Raw genomic sequence first — 26,368 nt, 5'->3', positions numbered from 1 at the left:
GGGCCAACTCTGGGTTACCTCACGTTGTTGTCAAAAGGACTGCATATATCTGGACACAGATGTCCAGAGAGCTGGGCAGTAGCCTTTAAAATTCCTAGGCATGAGGGTAGTGTTAGGTCTGTGCCTGAGACAGAGCAGACTCTCCGGTATATGTTGAGTTTCTCAGGTATCAGGAGAGGAAGAGGGATATGGGACCAATGTCTGGTAATGGTTCTCATATGTGTGATCTAAAGTTTATATTTATAGTATCAGAAACTCACTGGACAATACAATATTTTATTGTACAATTGCTTTTTTTTCCTCTGTTGTTCTCCCACTTCTCTCTCCCTTCCTCTACTACTCTCTCATCCAATTTCCCCCTTCTCGTTCTTTTTTCCTCCTTCTTTATTTTCATTCTCTACTTCCCCCTCTAATTTTCCCCTTTCCTACTATTCCGTCTTCTTATTTCCCTTCTCCTCTGAACTCTCTCATGAATTATGCCTCCTCTTTCTCCCTCTCATCTATCCTTTCCCTTGGCACCCACCCCTCTATTCTCTCTCCAGGTATTATGCCATCTGCTGCCAGCCTTTGGTCTATAGGAACAAGATGACCCCTCTGCGCATCGCATTAATGCTGGGAGGCTGCTGGGTCATCCCCATGTTTATCTCTTTTCTCCCTATAATGCAAGGCTGGAATAACATTGGAATAATTGATTTGGTGAGTACTCATGCAGACCCTATGGGTTTGCTGTCTGACTAACTTTGTTTGCTTGGGATTCTAAATAAACAAACAATGTCAGGTTAGGTGGGTATCCTAAGAAAGATCCTGACAGAATAAAAACAATAACAACAACCACAACAACAACACAAAGCAGGCTAACATTTTTGAAAGTTTACTGTATGCCGGAAAGTAGTACACTAGATACATGTAATCCTGACAGCAGCATCCCTTTGGGAAAATTATAATAATTTCCTCCCATTTCACAACTGAGAAAACTCAGGTTCGAAAGTGGTGAAGTAATGTGCCTGTGAATTCACAGCTAGTGAATAGTGGAACAGGTATTCAAAGCTTAGCAGACAAACTCCAGAGCCTGAGTATCCCAAGACACCTTCATCTCATTTCATGCTGAGACCCTTTGAGGCTTATGGTGACCCACGGAAAACCTGTCATGGGGGTGGAGGTTTCCAGAGAATGATGGGCCAGGAGTCCAGAACTGGACCCTGAGCCCAGTTCTGTCACTGAGATACTTCCTGAAGGGCTGTGATGAGAAGATCCTTGGGTCCTCATTGGGGACAGGGTCTTTGAGCAGTGCAGGAAAACACAGGTTGCAGGCATCTGTCAACTCCTGTCTAGATGCTCTTGAGTTTCCAACTCTGACATACTTTGTTTTCAATATCAAACTTGCATTGAAGATTGAAAGCTATAGTTTGGATATATATATATACACTTTTTTCCCTAAGGAAGTTGTCAGGTAGTTACTTTAAGATGGATCCCAGGACTCTGACCAGGGAATGGGGAGGAGAGATTGAGAGTGAGCTCTGACCCAAGAGGACCAGTCAGAATAGGAGCTGCTCATTCCTCTCTCCATCCCTCCTAGCCCCTAATCTTGCCTTATTCTTTGTCCAGGAAAGGATATCCAAGCCAAGACTGGGCCAGGATTTGCATGTGGTATGTCAGAACGAGAGTTCCTTGGGCTTCTGAAAGAAATGCTGGGGACAGAGGAGTGGAGAAATGAAAGGGGATCCGTACAAGGGAGACTGTATGGATATTTTTTTAAAATCCTATCCCTTTTCTTTCAAGCTTTCAGTTTTTTCATTCTTGGGGGAAGTGAAATCCAAATTTCTAGTAATGAGTGGATAAATATAATAATGGCCAGCAAATATTGAACACTTACTGTGTGCTGAGCCCTGTGTTAATTTAATCATTGTCTCAATCAGGACTCACAACAGTGCTGTGAAATAGTCCTGTCATCATTCTCAGGAAACTGAGGGTCAATGAGGTTAAGTCACACTGGTAGGGAGTGCTGGTGACTAGAGCTAAGCCCAAGCTTACTGGACCCAAGAGTCTATGTCCTTATGTTTGTGCTAAACTTAATCCCTAATGTAGAAGACCTTTGGAAGTATAAGCTTCTGTGCATCAAAATTTGTAACAAGAACTCAACACTCTTACCTTCTGACGTAGAACTTCCAAGAGAAATAACCTAGTGAACTGTGTTCTTTTGTGACAGTGAGATAGAAGCATCCCCTGTTTAATTCATGTAACTGGGGAATGGGGCATCTGCTTACTATTAACATGCTTAGTGTTTGCTCCATGATATTGTAATTGCATTTCATATCTTTCACTCATTTGCACATTGAATTGGCCTAGAGAGAAACTAGCATAACCCAGGTGTTCTCTATACATGTGTAGCTGATCCTTGTTATTCATAGTAATAAAGTTGCTGCAAATACTGAATTAGCAAATCATGAATCTTTGTTCCTGGGTGAAATATAGGATTCAGTTCCTGTGACTTGAGGCAAGTAACACTGAGATAAAGAGATTTTATTATGATAATAATGTCAATTCAATAAGAAGGTATACTATAACCTTACAATATAAGACAAGATACTAAATGTGTACACAATGAATGAAATAGCATATTGTTTATCATACATATTTTTATTAATATCTGTATTCATGTGTATGTTCACACTGGATGCAGGCTGACCTCAGGAGGGGAAGTGTCACTGGGTTACACAGCTCTCTTCAACCAAGATCTATTCCTAGAGAAGACTGATAACCAAGAGCCATCAGCATGCAGAGTTTATAGGTGGAAGAAAAGTCTTTCAGTTCCTAAGATGAATCTAGTATATCATAGTATTCAAGGCAAGTGAGGTTTATACCAGTAATACAACACTATATGCCACTGTATGAATTAAAGAAAGAAGAGAAAACCCACATGATCATCTTATTACTATCAAAAATGCATTGACAAGATTCAACATACAATCATAATTAAAAAATTTTTCATCAAAGTAAGAATAGAAGGAAGCTTTCTCAAACAGAGGGCATTGACAAAAAACTGACAGCAAATGTCATACTTAATAGTAAAATATTAAACTCTCCCCTCCTAAAACTGGGACTGGAACAATGGTGTCCACTGTTACCATTTTTATTCAATATTGTACTAGAGATCTTACTAAGTTCAACATGCACGGAAAAATGGTATTAAGACTAGAAAGAAAGAAATGAAGTTGTCATTATTTGCAGATCACATGATTATTCATGGAAAACATTCAGAAGAATCTAAAGATGAAATATTAGTTACTAATTTAACAAAATTGTTGAATACATAGCCAATATACAAAAATTTTTCAGAGTTCTATATATTAGCAGCAGACAGTTTGGAATATGAATTTAGCATAGTACTATTTGCATTAGAATAAAAATGCAAATATTTAGGTTAAATCTGGCAAAAGATGTTTATATAAAAATGTAAAATATTACTGAAATAAATTCTGAAAGACATAAAGGAAAGAATTATCATGCTTGTGAATTGGAAATCTTAACATTGAAAAAATGTCATTTTTCCTCAGTTATGCTATTCTAGTTCCTATCAAAAGTCTAGAAGATTTTTATGGAAATACTGAGAGATAAGAAGACCCAAAGCAGCCAAAAGCATATTCCTTTTCTACTGTCATGGTTTTATATGCTGTAGGCTTATTAGAAGAAAAACAAAAGTTTTGCTGATAAACCTTTTTCATTTTCTTTCCCCTCACCCTTTTCTTTTATCAATCCCTCCCTTTCCTTCTCTATTCCTTTCCTCTTTCTTTTGACCTTCCGAATCATCCTTTTCTCTTCTTTTTCATCCTTTGTATTTTCTTACAATTTTTCTCTTTCCTCTCCTGCTTCTTCCTATTCACTTTTTTCTTCCTTTCCCCCGCTCTACTTCCTCACTTCCTCTTTCCCTCTAACTCTTAGATAGAAAAAAGGAAGTTCAAGCAGAACTCTAACTCTACGTACTGTATCTTCATGGTCAACAAGCCCTATGCCATCACCTGCTCCGTGGTAGCCTTCTACATCCCATTTCTCCTCATGGTGCTGGCCTATTATCGCATCTATGTCACAGCTAAGGAGCATGCTCACCAGATCCAGATGCTACAACGGGCAGGAGCCCCCACAGAGGGCAGGCTCCAACCAACAGACCAGCATAGCACTCATCGCATGAGGACAGAGACCAAAGCAGCCAAGACTCTGTGCATCATCATGGGCTGCTTCTGCCTTTGCTGGGCTCCATTCTTTGTCACCAATATTGTGGATCCATTCGTAGACTATACTGTTCCTGGGCAGGTGTGGACCGCTTTCCTCTGGCTTGGCTACATCAATTCTGGGTTGAACCCCTTTCTCTACGCCTTCTTGAATAAGTCTTTTAGACGTGCCTTCCTCATCATCCTCTGCTGTGATGATGAACGCTACCGAAGACCTTCCATTCTGGGCCAGACTATCCCCTGTTCAACCACAACCATTAATGGATCCACACATGTGCTAAGGTGAGTGCTCTGGGGCTTGTTAGATTTTGATCACTTGCATGACTCAGAAGAGGTAACTTTTGAGTTTTCTGTTTCCAGATGGATTATTCTTAAAAATTTGTGTAGTATTTTCAAAGATTAAAATAAACTTCTCCCATCTGTTAATGGAATAGAGTAGTGGATAAGCACTTAGGCACTGGGGGACAGTGTCCTGTATTCAAATCCAGACTCCAGAGTTCTTTGACTTCAGGCAAGTCATTTAACCATCCTGAACCTTTAATTTCATTTAAAAAATGAAAATCATAATCACAATTTCTATACCTTTTTTGAGAATCATATTAGCTACTATGTATAAAGCATGTGGTACAGAATCTGACACCTAGTAAGAATATAGTATATATTATCTACTCCTATTTACAGGTACTATTTTAGGGTAGTAATTAAAGCTATAGTAAAATAGTCTTTATTTTGATCTTCAGTGCCACTACTAATCATTTGCATGATCTTTCTTGATTTTTACTTTTTTCAACTGTAAAAAATGGTAATAATTATAACACCATCATATAGGACTTTTATGACAATTAGGGGTAATCATATAGGGCCTGACACATAGAAAGTGCTCATAATACTACTAATAATATTGTAAATATTAGTAGGAGTAGAACTAATAGCATATAACCTGATACCATAAGATGGGTATAAAATAACATGATAAGCTAAAATTAAACAAAGTGATAAATGTGCAATAGTAATGCCATGTGATAAATGATATAATGGAAGTATGGACAATGTAGACTGGGGATACGAGTAGGAAAGAAGCTGATTTGGTTAAGGGAATGAGGGAAAACTTCACAGAACAACATTTTATAAGAATTCAGCCTTGGAGGAGATGTCAAAGAAGGCATTCCAGATAGAATGAGCAGCATGAGGAAGGCACTGGAATATGAAAGAGTGTGGAAAGGTCAGGTGATTTACCCAAGGTCTCATAGGTTGATGGAGGTAGGAGAAAATTTGGAGTTGATTTTCAGTGACTAGGCATGATGCCTCTTTCCCAACTCTGATAATTTTCTTGCTGCCCTGGCTTACAGTTTTTCTTAGCTGTGAAACTGTGAAAAGCCATGTATGATAAGTACATTTATCCTTTAGCAAAGATGAATCATTAACAACATTTTTTTCCTTTGTCCTGAGATGCACAGGAATTTCCACACAGCAGCTCCTTCTCTGAGACAAGCATTTAATTTTTCTGATGATGACAATATCTAGCTGTTTTGGCAGCTGAAAATTGGGGACTTTTCATTTGCATGTGTAAGAAAAGAAGAAAACATAGGAATTTCTATGAAATATCAATACTTTGCTTCAGAGATTTCTCAGAAACATAAATTCAATTTTCTGTTACTGGTGTGAACAGACTTGCAATTAAATCCTAGTATGATGTTGAGATTCTAGCTGGTAGAAAGGCCTCAAAGGATACTTCTATAGGCTGGCATTCTTATTTATAAATAATGACTGTGCCTTCATGAGTGTCGCAGAAAGGATCTTACAGTAAAGTGAAGTTTGTGTATTAGAACTGTGTGGGTGCCAGAGAGCTTTTAGTGATTTAAGCTTAGTTGCTTACTATTTAGAGAGTCTGTTCTAGCAGTGCCTTTACTAAGACAGTTGTTTAGAACTGGTGCCTTTTCCCCACACTGTCATAGAATTTAGGGTTTCTAGGGAAGCCCAGGAAACCTATTTTACTAATACTATATTATTTTATCCCTCCTCCTTTTGGAAATCTGCAGCATGATTGTTAAGCAGAGAGAGCAGTTTAGAGATGGCTTATGTATATATCCTTCACACTTTGTTCCTTATATTTATTTCTTCCTGAGGCCATGAAAAGTACAGGAAATTGGTATCAAGTATTTCACTGTGGAGGTGAAGAATCTTGTAAGAGTGGAGGTAGTCTATACAGAGAAGAGAAAGCTATTTGACTCCACAAGAGTGTGAACCTTGCAAGGACAGGAATCCTGCCCGTTTTATTTCCTGCGACGTAACAAATGCACAATATGCTGCTTGATGTATAATTTAACAAATCATAAAATTAATTCTCCAGATTGACTATTTTAACTCAATCTAAGAAAAATGTGTGTTCTTCCTAAAAATCCCACAAGTAGGACATCAACAAATACAGATGAATGAATGAAATATAAAACCTGTAGCAATGAAAAGTAAAGTCAGCTTTTATCCTACTAACCCAGCCCCTAGACAACAATTACCACTAGTCTATAATCTTTTCAATTTACAAACATTCATAAAAACATACAGATTCACAGATTTTTTTCTCCCTTCATTTTACATAAATGGAGCCATTCTGTGTGTACTTTTCTGGACCTTGCTTTTTATTCTTTAACAATGCATTTTAGAGATCATCCCACTCAGACATATAGATCTAACTCATTATTTTTAACTGTTACATAATCTTCTGTACTAAAAATACATATTACATTTTATTTAATTATTTCCCATTAATGGATATGTAGGTGTCTCCAATCTTTTGCTATTACAAACTGTACTATTTTTACTGCTCTGAAACACATTTCTTTGTGCATGTGCCAGTATTCCTTTCAGATAACTACTGAAAGTGAAATTGCACTATTGACAATTATGTGCATTTAAGAATGTTAGGCTTACCATAAAACTGACCTCCCAGAGCACCATTGGAGAAGGCAATGGCAACCCACTCCTGTATTCTTGCCTAGAGAATCCCTTGGACAGGGGAGCCTGGTGGGCTGCTGTCCATGGGGTCGCACAGAGTCGGACACGACTGAAGCGACTCGGCACGGCAGAGCACCATAGTACCTTGCATTTTCATCAGCAGGCTGTGAGAGTATCTGCTACTCTTTGCCCTCACTAGATATTATGCATCTTTTATTAATATACTACTTTGAAATATGCTCTTTCATTTTATTTGCATTTCCCAGATGATTTGATAGATTGGCCCTTTTTAAAATTAGTTATTGACTGCACCTTCCTATATTTGGTACTTTGTCTGAAAACTATGTTCTATTTTTCTGATTAATTTCTGGATGTTCTTTATTATATTCCAAATATTAATCCTTTGTTAGATAAGTTGCAGAAACATACTCCCATCTTCTGCTTGATTTTGAACTTTGGTTAGCTTTCTTCTTACAGAAGTTTCAAATTTTGAAAAAACTCTTCTTATTTGACCTCTTGCAGTTGACTCAGCTTTTTTCTTGAAAAATTTCCTAAATTAATTTTCTTAAACACCATATTTGTCTGGGTTTCCTCTTGACTCAATATCAATACCTTCTGAGAATCCTTAACATATTCTTCCTTTTCTATCTGGCCTCTAAATGTTGGAGTTCTTCAGCACTTGGTTCCTAATACTCTCCTCAAACTACATTCTCACTTTATGTGATTTAAGCATCCATAGCTTTAAATGCAATCATCATGCTGTCCAGCCCTCTCTTTAATTTATATCTCCAGGTCATAGCTGCCCTTTGAACTCCAGACCACAAGATCCAATTTGCTTCCTTGACAACCCCATTTATATGTTTCTTTGAAATATCAAATTTCATGCATCCAAAATAGAATTCTTCTATTTCTCACACCCCAGCCACAAATTTCCTGAGTCTTCCCTGTCTCCGTAAGTAGTGCTATCATCTACCATATTAATAAATGGCCCTGAGGGAGAGCTAACATGTTAGAAGGCAGACTTAAAGGTTTTAGAAAGGAAAACCAATCAGCCAATGTTGGAAATATGGAGTTAAATCTAAATAAATGCAAATTTTAACCATACAAGCAAAATATAAATCACAGAAATGTAGGATGATGCCTGAACAAATTTATAGCTGTGTATGTCAAATTTGAAACTGTGTGTCAGTTTCCTCTTCCAAGGCATCTATTGACAGAGTATGGGGCAGCCCACCAGAGACCTTCTATATCACTAATAATAATGATTATGATCATGATGCCTAACATAATTCCAGAAAAGTGTGCCAGTTACTGTATTTAAGAACTTTGAAATCATTGTTGCATTTAATTTTCACAACACCCAAAGAATTTGGTGTTATAATTATTGTCATTTTAACAATGAGTAAACCAAGGTTTAGAGAGGGTAAGTAACTGGCCCAAATTCATACAAGTAAATAGTAAATGATGAACCTGGAAGCTGGAATCCAGATCCTAGTTTTCCTGACTCCAGAGTTCAGTCTTGTCCAGCCCACTTAGTGTCAGGAATAGGGTTACCACTTCTCATGTTCATCCTGGGATAAATTAGGTGAGATATTTATCAGTCTGTCAACTCTGCCATCATGCTCATGTTTCTCTATCTTGTCTGCAAACTGTGAAGATTAGTAACTTGTTCAAATCCAGGCATTTTCTCCATCTCTTTTCTAAAAAGGTACTAAGGTTAGATCAGATAAGTCTATTCTTTGTAATCTCATTGACTTCTTGCCTGGGCATACATTGACTATTCAAAGAAATAATCAATTTAATAGAAACTCATCTCAGGATAGATACTAACCTCTTCTATAGAAAACACCCTTTTTGTGTTTTTTTCAATTGGATCCTTTGTTCTTCTCTGCTTCCTCTGAATAGCAGTGACCTGTTTACAGTACTCTTTCTCGCATTTGTACTGCTTGAGATTATAGAGTTCCTTATTTAACCACTATAAGGCCAATTATTCCTCAAGGGTAGAAACCATGGCTTTCTTTTCTCTGTATACCATTTAGCCCCTCACACAGTGTCTACAAAATAGTATATAACCAAATGATCAGTACATTTTTGCTGATGAAATATCTTCATGATTATCTTCAGATTTATGAAAGATTCACATGCTCAAAACTGAAAGTTACTTTTTTTTTTTTAATCTTCCCTAAGACTCTTAATGTAGAGGACTTAGTCTACAATCCAAGACTCACACTGAGGACAGCCAGTTAATGGCAGCGCTCTGAGACTCTGACCTTTTTTCCTCTTAAAATCTTTTTGAAAAAATGGAATTTTACTTTTCCAAGTTGAATTAAAAACAAGCCAATCTGGCCTCGGTGGTTTAGAACAGTAGATTTCCCATACTTGGTCCTATCTTCACAGCCCTTTGACTTACATGACATTTTATTATTAAACAAACAGTTGGGTAGCCAATGAAATAATACATTTTTGCAAGACATTTTTAGAGGACTTTGGTCATTCAGCTTGTACTGACTAATGTGCCCATACTAGCAGAATAGTCTGCAGTTGTGTTTGGTTGTTTTCTGTTGGATAATTGTCTTCTTTGGGAATATCCAGCCCACAATCAAAATAGAAGTGAAGATACCATTTGGTTAACTGATGAAATAGTTTGTCCAGATATGTAGGTTACATAGTCTTTAAAAAAATGGTTTCCAAACATGAATTATATCATATGAATGTTTCTTGGGGCAGTTTTAATTTGTATGCACACATATATAAGAAAGAGGCATAATGCTAGTAACATGTGAGCAATGGATTCTAACAGGTTCATCCTGTGTATAAATTGATTGTTAGTGAATTTGGAGCTAGCTTCTCTCTCCTTATCACATCTTTAACCTGATTCTATAGCTAGGTTTTCCCCATCTGCCAATATCTCTCTTAGTTTTATAGAAGTCACTTTTGCCACTCTAGGAAACTCACATCAAATATAATGACAGAGAAAGGAAGAAATAACCTAATGAGAAAACATTGGCTGCTTTCCTACTCAAGCCAGGAAGAAAACAAGGATGCATTTTCACCTCTCCTGGTCAACATTGTGTATACAAAATTCAAATGACAAAAGGAAGAAACATGATCATTTTATCTGATATTAACCAGTAAAATATGGGAGAATATTCCTTTGGAAGCTTGCTTCAGCTCAGTCATTCTTTAAGTCAAGTGATGCTCCACACTTGGGAGGCATAGTGTGGACCTGTAGACTGTGACCATGCATAGTCACATGGGGGACAGATGATAGGAATAAGCCATGTTGATTTGATGTGGGGTTATATAGGGATTTGATTCTGGAGTTCTTTGTGCATTGGATAAACGCCAAGGATTTTACCAGTCTTGTTCACTACTGTGTCCTCTGAGCCTAGTAAAGTGCCTGGAACATCGTGTGATTTGACAAGGGAATGGAGGAGTGCTTCTGTTTCTTCTCCCTTGGTCTAGCTTCTCTTCTATTTATGTTGATTAGTTCAGATGATCCCTGGCAGAGTAGGGACTTGGGGTGCTAACAGTAACTTCAGAGCAGAGATCATTCTCTACCTGAAATCCACTGAGAATTCCAGTTTGGGCTTCTTGGGTAAATAATTCCTTTCTTGCCTAACTCACTGTGAAAATCAAACAAGATAATGTATGTGAAATTGCTTTGCTAACTGCAAAGCTCTGTCCTCATGGGGGAGATAATTATAAGAGCAGACTATTTATAAATTAGGGAACACAAGCAGAATTTGCATGGAAAGTTTAGCTTCGGGGGTGGGTTTCTCTGCTTATGCTGGGTTTCAGTATCTTCCCTGACATTCTGCAAGATTAGATCTTGCTCAGACTTAACTCACTCACCTAATTCCTAAGAAGGCTGAACATTCGTGCAGCACTTCCCAAAGAACTTCTTACCTATCTGACTTGGCTATCATCTTCTGTTCTCCACCCTCAATCGCTTTGATGAAGTCTTTCCATTGACCTGGAGGTCTTAGACCTGCCCTGTCTAGTAGCCACATCCCAAGAGCTCAGTGGTTACATACAGCAAGGTTAGATAGTGCAAACGAAGACTATCTCATTTATCGTAAAAAGTCCCAATGGACAAAACTGCTCCCAAGCAATTTGATCCTTCTCTCTGGAAGAAAGCAATATATATTTTTCCTCATACTATTAACTCTTATTATCCACTAGAGCTTAATAATAAGTAAAATGATTCTAATGGATGGACTGCATAATCTTTGACATTTCCATGCACAAGATTAGTATATTCAGATTTATATGTAGCATCAATAAAGAGAAATGTGAAAATAGGAAAAAGTGAAAGTAAGAAAGAGAATGAGTTTCCCCCAAATAGCAGTAGGAGAAAAAAGTTCTTCAGGTTCATTATTGCCTCCTGTTATCAGAATATTTAATTATATTCATGTTTTGTTTACTTCTTTATTATCTGCACCCAGACTGTCAGTCCCTGAGGATGGATAACATCCATTTTATTCCCAAAAGTTCCTGCAGGGTATAGCTCATTGTTCAGTTAATACATTTGTCTAATGAATAGATGGATGCCCTTATCAGACCCTGCCTAGACCCTATCATTTACCAGGACTGTGTACTCAAATAAATTTTCACCACAAAAAGAAATTTTTTTGTTAACTCTTAACTGGAATAGTTGCTTTTTTTCACAGTGAAGCCACTTACCAACCTTTAGTTTCATCCCATCAGAATTCTGTATTTAAATAAAGGTTTTCATTTAGTAGATTGGAAGATTACCCACAGATGAGGAAATAATTTAGGTTTAATTTACTTTAGATCCCTAGAGGTTTCTGCTAATGTTGGAAAGCTGTTTGGCATTTAAAAGCCTTTTTTTTTTTTTTGGCCTTTACCTTGAACTTTGGAGGCTATAATTGGGTTCAACATTTACCTCATTGTTTTGAGCCAATGCAGACTTACTCTGGGTAAGTCAAAGATGGATGAAAGGGGCTTCGCTGATAGCTCGGACAGTAACGGATGGATGAGAATGACCTCTTCTTCTCTTCCTCAATCACCTCCAGAGCTGGCTACATAATTTGTAGCCCCAGTGAAAATTGAAAATGTGGGGCTTCTGGCTCAAAGGGCAGGAACAAATTTCTGTTAAAAGTATTAAAATGTAAAGCCATTTTCTTTCTTCCTCAGTCTTTCTCTTAATTTGTCATATGTATTTTATTTGCTACTTACCTGTTATCTTGTAGAAAAACAAAATGCATTTTTAAATTATTAGCAGAAAATTTACCGTCTATCTTTATGCCGTTCAATGGCAGTGTTAAATGCAAAAATAAGAGCATTTAACTTGTATGTGGAATAACCAAAATTACACAAATTGTATTTTGAAATTCAGACATGCTTATGTATTTTATTTTTACCAGACAGTGCATAAAACTAATGCAACTATTTTTATTTTACTTCTTGTTGCATACACATTCTACTAACATTCTCCCCTCAGCTTACTGAGGAGTAAAGAAGGACTGCAGAGAAAAGAACCTTGACTTGCTCTGTCATATCCTTTCTTTCTGTGTCAGTACTTTAAACATAAATGCTTAGCTAATACAGGAGAGCAACACTGTGAAAAAGATATGGTAGGGTTCTTTGATGGTTTCTTTTTCTTAGACAATCTCTGCCTTCTTTCTGCATCTGGCAAGTTGTGGTTCAGATGGAAAACATGTACTCTCAGGGCCACCAGTCACCCGCTGGTGTTGGTAGGTGTGTTGATAGGAAACATGGGTGCAGAATTGTAGTGGACCCATGTTCTGTGGAAATTCAGCGAGACTCAGCAAACATGAGGTAAGCATGTTAGAGAAGCTGCTGACAGAAAGACATGGAAAATACTTCATTTAAATTATATGTTCACATTGTGCTTGCTTTGAGTATGATTAAACTCCATATGTTTGGTGGGTCTACCAGAATTCTGTGCTCATGGGGCATCGCTAATGTAATAGGCAGCAAGGAAATGCTGTGTGCCTGCCCACTGCACATGTCGTCTCTGCTCACGTGCATGCCTCACTGTCTCAGGGTTCACAGTTTCAAAGATAAAGTTACTGTGAATTCTGAGATGAGGACAAGCAGCACGGTACAGCAAGCTCTGAGTTCCTGTGTGAATACTCTGATTGCACCGTCATGAAGCTGGCCCTGTCCTTAGTTTTGTCCCATCCCTACCTGAGGCAGCTTTCACAAAACATGGTTCTTGTTGATATCACACTAGAACATAGTGAGAATAGCATCACAAGAGCTCCACTTGCCTCATCAAATACTCAGGGTTAGAAAAGATAGTGCTGTTTGCAGAGTTTGGTAATCAAGTGGCTTAAGCTTCCCTCCAGGATGCCCACTTCTGGGCTAAAGTGCTGAGACCTAAACATTTTCCCTTCCACTGAGACATATTGTCAAGGAAAAGTTCCAGTCTCTGACTCAGAGGAAGGTGAGCTTTGGTTTGTAACCAAACAGGCATTCGACCCAGTGTAGCATAATGGCTGTAGGGGCTGGAGTCTATCACACCTGGCTGTCAGTCCCGTCTCAGATCTGTCATTTACCATCTGTATAATCTTTAGCAATGTGGCCAAACATCTTTAGGCTACTATTTTCTCACCTGTAAAACAGGGATAATATTAGAACCCATCTCATTGGACTTTTGTTAAGATTAAATATGATAACATATGTGCAGAGCTGAGCCCAGCTCCTGATAGATAGAAAAGTGCTCCATGAATGGAAGCTGGCATCACTATTGTTATTATAATTGTAGATATAACGTTGCTTATGTCTTGGTTAAAACAAACAACTTATCTGGTTATTTTTTCAGCTTCCTGATAAGCGTTTCTTGACGAATGAGTCAATAGAAATCTCTATGTTATAAACATTGCTTAAACAAGGAGCTTCCTCTGTTAGGAGAAAAGCCAGAAATGAATGAAATGAAATTAATCACACTGTTTGTAAACAATTGTTTAAACAACATGAGAAAAGACTTGTTTCCTGAGTGCATCATGCCTTGTGCTGAACAGTTGGGGCTGTTATTTTGAATATGACTTCTGGCTTTTAAATTACCTGTAGGCATTTCTTTGATCTAGCGCAAAACGTGCTAGCTTGTTGAACAAATTGGTTACACCCTGTGTGTATTTGTTTTCCCCCTTTTGCTCTGCAAGTGCTCTTGTTTCTAGGGTATTAGGGTCCCATGTACCAGGCCTCTGAGATTGGTGCCCCACTGTGCATGTCACCCTGCAGGGCCAACCACACCCAACTCCAGAGGTGCTCAAAGTGGTTTATTGGAGGCAAGAACAGAGGCAGTGTGATGCGAGTCTCTGACCCTTGACCCTGGCTGCACACTGGAGTCACTGGGAGCTTCTGGCTTCCACATGTAGAGATTCTATTTTAATTGGCCTGGATAGGGACCGGAAATGCGTATGTTTTAGGAGCTCTAATGTATACTGCAGGATTGAGAACCATTAGTATACTGGAACAAGTGAAGCCTGTATCCTAATTTCTTACTGATTGCTATCATTTCTCTCTGCACCAGTAAAATGAGAAAGTAGAAGTAGGTAATGCTTCAAGTTTAGGTCTAGCTCCGTGTCTTAAGGGGCTTCCCTGGTGGCTCAGACGGTAAAGAATCTGCCCACAGTGCAGGAGACCCAGGTTTGATCCCTGGGTCAGGAAGATGCCCTGGAGAATGGAAAGGCTTACCCACCCCAATATTCTTTCCCGGAGAATTCCATGTACAGAGGTTACAGTCCATGGGGTTGCAAAAAGTCAGGCACGACTGAGCAACTAACACCATGTCTTAAACTACTGAGATAGTTTGGATTTAAACTGGCAATTCTCAATTAGGGGCAGTTTTGCTTGAAGGAAATGGCAACCAACTCTAGTACTCTTGCCTGGAAAATTCCAGGATGGATGGAGGAACCTGATGGGCTACAGCCCATGGGGTCGCAAAGAGTTGGACATGACGGAGCGACTTCACTTCACTTCACTTTGTTTGCCAGGGGACATTTAGCAATGTCTGAAGGCATTTTTGGTTTTCACAACTGGTGGGTGTTGGACTTCCCTGACAGTCCAGTGGTTAAGACTCTGTGCTTCCACTGCACGGCGGGCATGTGTTCTATCTCTGGTTGGGAAGTTCCACATGCTGTGTGGTGCAACCAAAAAAAGAAAAAAAAAACAAAAAAACTAGTGGATGCTACTGGCAGCCAGTAGGTAGAGGCAAGAGATGCTACTAAACATCCAAGAATGAATGGGACATCCCACTTCTCCCAAGAATTGTCTGGTCCCAAATTTCAAAATAAATCTGAGGTTGAGAAACCCTGCTTTAAACTAATCCTCTGGGCTTTGCAACAAAGAAACTCCTTATCTCTGCCAGGGGATAGCAGGTGCCAGGTGTTGTGTTTGCTGTTATCTACCTACTACAGTGCAGCCCCTGCATCATTTGACTCTTCTTAATCCACACCCACTCCCAAGACAGGACAAAAGAGTGGAAACCCCTGTAAAAGGCAGGTGTTTGTGAGAGGAAGGGCTCTGAATGTCCGTGGTTAGAGTGCCGGCAGTAAGCTTGCAGATAAGCCCTTTCTATGAGGCAGACTCTACAAGCTTGTTCCCTTACAGCGTGTACTTGGCAGAGACACAGCCCTCCCGATTTAGTCGGAGCAGCTGTTCAGGAAGGAATCGCTTCCAAAGCACACTAAGAGACCCACCAGAAAGCCACACCACCGTGCAAACGTGCGCTTAGTCCTCTCTGGTGACACTCGGCCCTGGTCCATAGCAGTGGGAAAGCTTCGTCTTATTCTGGTGTCCACAAACAAGAGTGTCTCCAGGAGAAGATAAACATCATGATTTTTTCTTTTTTTTTTTTGTAATATTCATGCCATGTGAAGAACAATGTAAGGAATGGGGGATGATGAGCTTAGGGCTCAAAGATGATTGAGGTCGTAAGTGTTGTTTTTAATATATTTGAGGGCTTTTTTGGGAAGAGGGGACCAGTTTGTTTTGCAGGATCCCAAGGGAAAGAGGTGGGTTTCCCTGGTAGCTCAGTGATGAAGAATCCATCTCCCAATTCAGGAGATGTGGGTTCAGTCCCTGGGTTGGGAAGATCCACTGGAGAAGGAAATGGCAACCCACTCCAGTATTCTTGATTGGGAAATCCCATGGACAGAGGAGCCTGGTAGGCTACAGTCCATGGGATCATAAAGAGTCGGACACAACTTGGCAACTAAACAACAACAGCAAAGAAAAGAGGTAGTTATAAAGGTTTGAAGTTTTAAAGATAAATATTTCAACACAAAATGGAACGGATCTGCTTACTAAGATGTTCCTAATAAAGTAAAAGGATAGAATTGGATGATCACCAGTCACTGGAAGCATTGATTGATCGTTAGCTTGGCCAAGGAAGGGGTGGGAGGTCAAAGGAGATGTTCTCAGACCCTTCATTTGTGATTGTGTGAGGTACAGATCCACTAAATCCTCCCACAGTGCAGTTAAACACAAGAGAGAGCAAACCTACTTCAGCCAGCATAGTGTTTTCTTTGGTTGAAGCTGGAGACCTTCTGGAAAGGTTACTTGTGGGAAGAGATATGCCAGAGTGATGCTGTCAGTTTTCTTTTCTTTTATGATTCTTCTGGCTGATAGGAAATTTAGATGCACCTGAGGAAGGAATCCAGGCTTCCCTGGTGGCTCAGTGGTAAAGAATCCGTCTACAATGGAGGAGATGCAGGTCCAGTCCCTGGGTTGGGAAGATTCCCTGGAGAAGGACACGGCAACCCACTCCAGTATTCTTGCCTGGAGAATTCCATGGACAAAGGAGCCTGGCAGGGAGTAGGAGTCCATAGAGTCTCACACAGTCAGACACAACTGAAGCAATTGAGCATGCATGCGTGCAAGGAAGGAATCCATTCCCAGCCTCTGGAGGTGCTCAGTGGTAAGCAACCGATTTTATGCCTGAGATTCTGTCTGAGAATCAAGATAAACTTCTATTGTTTCAGGCTTTGATATGAAAGAAATTGCTGATAAAGATTTTTAAGGAGAAGGATTGAGATTCAAGAAACATCCCCTCATCCTGGTTTTCATGTTCTTCCTTTTTTACATGTGGACAATTAAGACTGTTAGGACTTCACTGGTCTGAAAGTAATAAAGCAGGATCCCAATCCAGAGGAAATCAGAACACTGGTGAAGCAATTTAGTATTATGGCTAAAAGAATAGGACTTGGCATTTGATGAGCCTCAGTCTGAATTCGGGTCCCGCCACTTTGAAGCTGCATGATCCTGGACAAATTCCTTGACCTGTTGGTGCCCCTGTTTCTTTCTATGCAAAAGTGGGAGTGAAGATGATTCTTGCCTCATAACATTACTATGAGGCTGATGTAAGATATTATACAGATGGGAGCCTGGAATAAGTAAGTTATTGATGAATTGTGTTCTCATAATCATCATCTTAGTAGGCGAACAAAGCAGGAACTCTAAGTTAGGAAGACAAGGTTCCTATTTCTGAAACACTGGTTCGTTGTCAGAACTGGGTCTGAGGGGAAATGGTTTGGGGTCAAAATCACCTTAATATCCTTTTCATAATGTATAGGATAGTTCCTGAACAAGAATTTCAGAAGGAGAAGGAAAATTACTTCAACTACAAGGAAAGGGGAACTGTGGGGAAGGGAGTGAGGCTGAAAGTTCTAGCTTCTGTCCTCCAAGAAGTGCTGTGAAATCATCCCTAACCCTTAGGTGAAGAAACCCGGTAGACGACTTCTGGTTATGTAAATAGACATCTGAGTGTGCTCCAGGTTATTTTCAACCAAAGAGCCAAGAACCTGCTTTCCACAAGATGATTTCCGAATTATTTTCTCATCCTCATTTTTTACAAGATTCTTCGAAACATTTCACAGAATTATTCTTGGAGAGGTTTTTATTCTCTAAGAAATGGATGAATCTGTATTTTGATAAACCTAACAAACAAACATATTTGGTGCCTACTCATGTTCCTTTTATTCTTCTCAGACTTTTATTTCCTTTGCTGGCTGTTATAATGGAATTTTTCTTCTATTTGTGAATTGGCATTGCCTGCTTTGAGTTTCTGACTATGGGGGAAGGTGTGTGTATGTGCATGTGTGTGTGTGTGTGTGTGTGTGTGTGTGTGTATGGTTGTCCTGTATACCACCTAGTTGCCTATGAATACTTTGGTTCCTGGTCCAGACATCACCATGTTTATTATCATTATCTTAGCATCGGCCATTTACTGAGTGCTGGTTTTATGTGCCAAGGCTTAAGCTAAGTGCATTACATATGTCATCTTGTGGAATTCTTAACATAACCCATGGAGCAAGTATTATTATCCCCATTTTACTGATGGGAAAATTGAGACTCTGAGAGGTTAAATTACTTGGCTACTATCCTATAGCTGGCAAGTGGTGGGCCAGGATTCTAACAAATATTCATCTGATTTCAGACTATTGCTGTTAACCACTAAGCTATGCTCCTTGCTAGTTAATTGAAAACTCTTGAAATAGTACAGAACATTTGGTTCTTAGACATGAGCTGGGCTTCAGAAGCAATCTGGTCAAATATCCCAACCAGTGCAGTGATCTCTTCTATAACTTATCTGGTAGGTAGTTGTCTGTCTCTCCTCCCAGTGAGGGGTAACTTACTATTACCCAAGGCAAGACCTTGGCAGGGTTGCAAATTATAAATTTTTTGCCTCTGGTTTTCTTGTGGGACTATGTGTATAATATTACCATAGAGAGAGAAGCTATTTCACATGTATCATTTAAGAGGATGTTAAGGCCATTCAGGCATGTGGGATTTTAAACCGTAAATGCCAGTTGGATTGAGCTGTAATAGAATAACCTTGAGCAATATAGTGTGATTTGCAGTGGGCAGATAGTGAAGGGCATGTAAAGTTCTTGCCTGACCCAATCTGGTTTTCTAACTCACTTCCCCCAACTCTCCCCTAACCTAACTTCCTATGCAATAAGCATGCAAGATTGATCAGTTTTCTTTAGGTAAACAGTGAATTCTCCAGCCTGTGATTTACTTCTGCTGCCCCAAATGCTCTTTCTCAATTTCTTGCCTGGCACAAGCCTACTCATTCCTTGAGGCATGGTTCCAACATGAGTTCTAAACTTTCCTGATCCCTATTCCCCCAATCTTTGAGGTAATCACTTCCTCCTCTGGGCCCTCACACTACCTGCTTCTCTTTTTCTTGGAGACTCAGCTTATCCTGTAGTATCTTAAATACTTTTATGTATTTAAAACACTCTCTGCTCACCTGGGCAGCTTCTAGAGAGCAGGACATTTCCTACCTGCAGTGTCTAGAGTCAAGAGTACTTACTGAGTGAAGGTGCACATTTAGCAGTGCTGCTGTTGAATTTGCCTGGTTCAGATTGTGGCTCTACCTCTCCCTAGCCATTTGACTTGGGCAAGTTGCTAGGCCTCATTCTGCTCAACTAGATACTGTAAAAAAAACTCTGTGATAGGATTGTTGTGAAAATTACATGAGATAATCCGTGATTAGCCTAGCACAATCACTGACACATAATAAATATTCACTTAATACTGGCTGATTGTATCATGGATCCATACCTTTAAGACATTTTTCCCCTGCAGATTTTTAGGTTCTTTCATATCAAAATAGTTTAGCAGAAGAAGCAGGTAGACAGTCTGATTCCCCAAAGATTAAAAGTTCTAGTCTTTCATTTGTCTTTCAAGAACTATGGTAGGCAATGGAAAAAAGTCTCACAAGCAACTTGGTTTGTCTTTAATTATATGTGCATATGGATAAAGAGAGGTGCATTGGGATTCGAATAAGCCATGTGTACTGATTTGATATTGCACTTTGGCATGTTGAAACATGGACATGTCTGACACTGATGATGGAATTAAAGAACCCCTTAGAATATGTTTTGTCCAAGCTACAAGATTAGGCATTCCAAACTGCAAATTCAGCTAACTGGGGTCCTTTCTGCAAGCAGCACAAAATAATAAAAAGAGTGCTGGCCTAAAATCCCAGAGTTTCCACCCTGAGGATGCATTGCTTTATGTCCTTGTCAAGACACTACTCTCTGCAATTGGGTTTTCACATCTGTCTGACAGGGTTGTTTTTTGGTCATTTGCCTGCTATTTTCACAATTTTTACCCATATCAGCATTCTGCCCATGCTATTTGCTATCTATCTTTAAATATATTTTTTGAAATTTGAATAGATCTATTTGTAAAGGAAACTCTCAGTTCCGTTCAGTTCAGTCGCTCAGTCATGTCCAACTCTTTGCAACCCCATGAACCACAGCACACCAGGCCTCCCTGTCCATCACCAACTCCCAGAGTTTACTCAAACTCATGTCCATTGAGTTAGTGATGCCATCCAACCATCTCATCCTCTGTTGTTCCCTTCTCCTCCTGCCCTCAATCTTTCCTAGCATCAGGGTCTTTTCAAATGAGTCAGCTCTTTGCATCAGGTGGCCAAAGTATTGCACTTTCAGCTTCAACATCAGTCCTTCCAATGAATACCCAGGACTGATCTCCTTTAGGATGGACTGATCTCCTTTAGGATGGACTGGTTGGATCTCCTTGCAGTCCAAGGGACTCTCAAGAGTCTTCAACACCACAGTTCAAAAGCATCAATTCTTCTGTGCTCAGCTTTCTTTATAGTCCAACTCACATCCATACATGACTACTGGAAAAACCATAGCCTTGACTAGACGGACTTTTGTGGACAAAGTAATGTTTCTGCTTTTCAATATGCTGTCTAGGTTGGTCATAACTTTCCTTCCAAGGAGTAAGCATCTTTTAATTTCATTGCTGCAGTCACCATCTGCAGTGATTTTGGAGCCCAGAAACATAAAGTCTGACACCGTTTCCATTGTTTCCCCATCTATTTGCCATGAAGTGATGGGACCAGATGCCATGATCTTCGTTTTCTGAATGTTGAGCTTTTAGCCAACTTTTTCACTCTCCTCTTTCATCAAGAGACTCTTTAGTTCTTCTTCACTTTCTGCCATAAGGGTGGTGTCATCTACATATCTGAGGTTATTGATATTTCTCTTGGCAATCTTGATTCCAGCTTGTGCTTCTTCCAGCCCAGCGTTTCTCATGATATACTATGCATATAAGTTGAATAAGCAGGATGACAATATACAGCCTTGACGTACTCCTTTTCCTATTTGGAACCAGTCTGTTGTTCCATGTCCAGTTCTAATTGTTGCTTCTCAAGAGGCAGGTCAGGTGGTCTGGCATTCCCATCTCTTTCAGAATTTTGCAGTTTATTGTGATCCACACAGTCAAAGGCTTTGGCGTAGTCAATAAAGCAGAAATAGATGTTTTTCTGGAACTCTCTGGCTTTTTCAATGATCCAGCAGATGTTGGCAATTTGATCTCTGGAAATTGGAAACTTTATCATGCCCTTAAATGCAAAATCACATACAGAAGATGATTTAAAAAACAAATACAATGAAAACAAAGCAAATTATTGTTATTTGCATAAATTTTTATTAGTATTAAAATTTAATAATATTGCTTGCCAAAAGCTCTGAGCAAAGGCCTACTCTCCATTTTATTAGGTACTAGAGACTTGTTAAAGCCAGAGTGGAGCCAAACTGAGTACTTCTCCTGCAAATAAGCAGAATGAATGAATGAAGTATTGAATCTCCTTACTGCAATTCAGGCTGTTTAATGCTATGCCTCTTTTTTTGGCATATCATCTGTGGAAAGCACTGCATGTTTGGGAATTACTGGATCTTCCAGCATCAAAATTCTGTTCTGGTTGATAGTGTTCTAAAGACAAATGAAGAAATTGGCCTAGACTGTCACCTTCTAGGCCATTAAACTTACTAATAACCCAGTACAAGTTTATATGCTCACTGTTTATAAATAGTTCTATTAGTTTTTATCAGTTAGTTGTACCCAGTCATTCTTTTTTTTCATCACATAAAAAACACCTTAAAAATATTGCTTTGTGCAACTCGTTTTTTGTGCATTTACATTTTTTGCTATCTCATTTTTATGATTCATCGCCAAATCTTTCCTCATTTTATCATCAATGTCATAAAAGCCAGCAAATACCACTTGTCTATTCAGCTAAAATGAACTGTTCGCATGCAATTCAATGCTTTTTTTTTGGTCCCTTGTGAAGAATCACTTGAATGCCTCAAACTCTAGTTTTTCCTGTTCACATGTCCTTTCTCTTCCCTTTGTTTCTGTTGCTAAACTCTGCTTCGGGTGTGTGTGAGTAGAATAACTGGACATTCACCTCCTTGGGGAATCTTACACTTCCATGTGCCCAAGAATAATATGAAAGCACCTTTTAAAAATGCAGGTTTCTGCTCTCCCCTCCTCACCTCTGCCCTCTCCCCACTCCCTACTCCCACGCTGTCGTTAGAGGTCTGGTGTGTGGGTCCTAAGAATCTGGATTTGTTATGGGTATTCAAGATAACTCTGATGCACACAGTCTCTGGACAGTTTTGTGAAAGATGACTTAGTGATCTTTCTCCTCATTTCCTCTTTTTCCTTCTCTTCCTCCTTTTCCCTCTTCTTCTGGAACAATCGTAATTTTAACTCTGTCTCATCAACCATTCATATTAAACTTCATCACAAAGCTCTTTCCACCGTACAATGATTTCCATGTTTCCCAGTGGACAGAATTCTTGATTTGGGAGGCAGGCCACCTGATTTATAGCACTAAATCCACTATTACCTATCAGTCAATCCATGCCCCTACATTGTACCTACCTACCTTCCTTACAGAGTTACATTGAAGGTTATATGTGGAATGATATAATGATATAAGAATGTTTCATGGATTGTAGAAATTGCATTTTAAAAACTCATCTGTTAAAATATCAGAGATTCTTTTTTTAATGGTGTTTTGCATCGGGGGTTTTGAGTGGCTCTGCCAATGTTTCTGATCAAGCATATGTTTGAGGAAAGACAGTTGTGATCTCGCTGCATTTTAAGTTGCGGTATCTTGGCCCCTCCCTGTTCTATCCTAGCCAGATATATTTAACAGCTTTGCACTGTGACTTCACAGATTCAGAAATTGAGGTATTTCAGATTCTTTAATACAAATCCCAAAATTATCTTCCTGTGTTTCCAGAGAAACCTCCTCCCTCCACACAGAATATAAAGTATCAGATACTAACAATAGAATATTAAAAGCCAAATTCAAATACCCACAGCTTTGGAGAACAGTCCCACACACAGCTGGTGCTCAGTCAGAAGGTCTGTATCTATCACCCACCATCTCTGCTACTCATAGAACCAGAATGTCAAAGATTATCTTCCTGGTTTAATGCATGACGAAAATGAGGCACAGGAAAGGGACTCAGTCATCAGAGGCATGCCATGACTGAAGGATAAAAAGACATCAGAATCTAGCTTCCTGTCTCCTGGTTTACTGTTTGCATTGCTTAGTTAATAGGGTGGCCCTGCAGTTGAAAGTGAAAGGTATTCACTGACTGTTGAAGTCATGTTTCCATTGTATGAGGCTTCCCAGTGGCTCAGTGGTAAAGAATTCACCTGCCAATGCAGGAGATGCAGGAGATGTGGGTTCAGTCCCTGGATTGGGAAGATCCCCTGGAGTAGGAAATGACAACCAACCTCAGTATTCTTGCTTGGAAGATTCCATGGACAGATGTGGGAACAATATCTCTTGGGGGACAGCATACTGCCCCATGATTCTGTATCCTGAATGAAGACCTGAAAAGGAGAAGACTTTAAACCTTTAATTGTGATTCATACAACAGTGTAAACTGAGGCTGACACAGGCCAACCAGGACACAAGATCACCCCCTCATTATTCTCAGGTCTCCTTTTTTTCTGCTGAGAGGGAGTGGATTATGAGTTCTCCATGGAGTTAGGAGGCTGGGATATTTTCCTTTCTTCTCCCCTTGACAAGAGCTATATTGATATTGTCTGGATAAAAAGGAGTGTTACCAAGCATCCAATAGCAATTCTGCAGAAGTCTCAATCATTAATTGACTATCTGGAAGGATTATATGAGAGAACCAGTGTAACCTGTTGGAGATACTTCTCAAAGAACCTCCTCCCAAGCTCCACAACTGTTCTGGAGACTTCCACACACCCAACTCAGTGGTTCTGTTTATCCCAGGTCTTCCTGCTCTGTCTTCCATCCCCTCTGCTCATTCTTTGTTATGTGTACTCACTTAACCCCTTCTTTTACCCTCTCTGCTATCCTGACTTCACAGTTTCTTTTTCCTTTTCCACCTAGTCTCCCTGGTTCTGCATCACAGAAAATATGTGCATCTCTTGGCAAAGATGCTCCTTTAGTGGGCAAGAGGAAAGAGTTCCGAATTAGTGTCCCAGTCACACTGTGTTTCAGTAAAAGAAGAAGACACATCATACTGTAGGCTTCCCATAGGAGGAGTAGATGTAATGTACACCCATGTGCATATTCCTTTTACCCTAGAGTCCATCATAATGGGACATGGAAATGCTGGAGACACAGAACCTGAACCCTGAACTTAGCAGTAATGGTTCTTAAGATGATGAGTAACAGTGTATCAGGACAATTCAGGGTCCAGATTTTGGAATCAAAACTGACCAGAATTTTTAAGGTCTGATTTACTTATTAACTGAATAAATTTGGGCAAATTATTTAACTCTGAAACTCTGTTTCTGTGTCTGTTAAATGGGTTTAAACTGTATTAATTAATGCATATAACACACTTAGCCCAGGTCCTGGTGCACAGATGCTACCCTGATGAGTGATTGTTTTTATTGTTGCTAATAATAATAAAAAGTATGATACAAAGGGAATTTGGCCAGTGAGAAATGAGAAACCCTTCCTTCTCTCCCCTCCTTCCTTTCCCCCCTTCTTTCCTTCTCTCCTTTTCTTTCTTCCTTTCTCTTCAGTGAGTCTTTCTTTTAATAGATATGTTCAGTGAATAAAGCAGAGGAAAACACAAGGGGTATGTAAAGACATGAGGTTGCATTTTGAGTTTTTCTAGGGAGCTCATGCTTGAAAATGGCATGTGAAAAATCTGAACGAAGGAAAATATAACTAAGGATGAATCAATAGCTATGTTCAGAGCAAGTAGAAAACCCAAAAATAGTTAGCTCTCATTATTTAGGGAAGAAATCTTACATATTCTGCTTCAGTAAGAATAGTCTTCCAACTGGAAAGAAGAGAACATCACAGGGAGAAAGTTGCTGCCTGAGATTTATGGAAAGCTTTTAACTGTCTCTGAGCCAAGATGTATTATTAATATTTCTCAGGGGATTAAAGGAACTGATTGATGAGACCTCTGACTGGTGCTCTTTTGTGGATTCAGGGTTTGATAGCAGCCTGGAGATCAGTAAATATTGCCCTAGTTCTTAAAGAAAGAATAAAGTAGACTCCAGAAACTGTAGCCTCACAACTTGAAATAGACCTTACCAAAAATTGAAAACAGTTATTACACAAATGGTATGTATGCAAGAGTCAGTGTTGTCTCATTAAAAAATAATTCATGTCAACTCATTTCATTATCTATTAGGAGAGACTTACTGCTTGACAGAGACATTTCAGCAAGGCATTGCACAAAGCCTTCCGTAGGTGGGTCCATTCTCAGGCACACTGATGATTACCCATTTGCTGGGAGGCTAGTCTGTGTTGGGGTACCACAGGGTTCTGGTTTATCCCTGTGTGATCAATAGTTTTTTTTTTTTCTCTTGACTGAAAATTGAATATCTAAAAGACAAATGATACTAAACTGAAAGATCTAGGTAGCAATAGTTATCTGATCTTCTTTTTTTTTTCGCATGTTTTTAAAAATTAATTTATTTATTATAATCAGAGGCTAATTGCTTTACAATATTGTGATGGGTTTTGCCATACATTGACATGAATCAGCCACGGGTGTACATGTGTCCCCCTATCCTGAATATCTGATCTTCTTATGTGTTTGTAGAAGCCTTAAAATCTCACTTGAGTCAGTGCTAAATGATCCTATCTTGAATGTTGAAATTGTTATGATTTAGAATGATCTCAAGTGACTAAAATGATACCAAATCAATAAAATGAAATTAAACTGAGACAAATGTAATGTCCTATATTTTGGCAAAATAAGTAAATAAACAAATATACATATAAATAAAAATTGCACCAGTGTAGTAAAGAACCACAGGAATTGACAGCTGTTTGTATCAAAAAAGACAAAACCTGGCAATTAACTGAACATGTAGCCAATAGAATATTATCATTGTCAGAAAGGAAC

The 26,368-nt window shown here is 39.2% G+C and overlaps 1 protein-coding gene across 6 annotated transcripts in view; it reads left to right on the top strand.

The window, feature by feature from the left end:
- Positions 1-26,368, top strand: part of HTR4 (5-hydroxytryptamine receptor 4) — a 183,062-nt gene that overhangs the window by 123,971 nt on the left and 32,723 nt on the right. For 4 of the 6 annotated variants that reach the window (XM_070465611.1, XM_070465610.1, XM_070465609.1 and 1 more), the window contains exons 5-7: positions 543-696; positions 1,606-1,647; positions 3,940-4,508. In XM_070465611.1, coding sequence (XP_070321712.1) covers positions 543-696; positions 1,606-1,647; positions 3,940-4,508 — 765 coding nt within the window. The remainder of the gene's footprint in view (positions 1-542; positions 697-1,605; positions 1,648-3,939; positions 4,509-26,368) is intronic. The other 2 variants (XM_070465614.1, XM_070465612.1) reach the window with 1 other exon arrangement.

The sequence above is a fragment of the Odocoileus virginianus genome, chromosome 3 (assembly GCF_023699985.2).
Source record: "Odocoileus virginianus isolate 20LAN1187 ecotype Illinois chromosome 3, Ovbor_1.2, whole genome shotgun sequence".
Lineage (NCBI taxonomy): Eukaryota > Metazoa > Chordata > Mammalia > Artiodactyla > Cervidae > Odocoileus > Odocoileus virginianus.
This window is presented reverse-complemented; position numbering and strand designations above follow the sequence as displayed.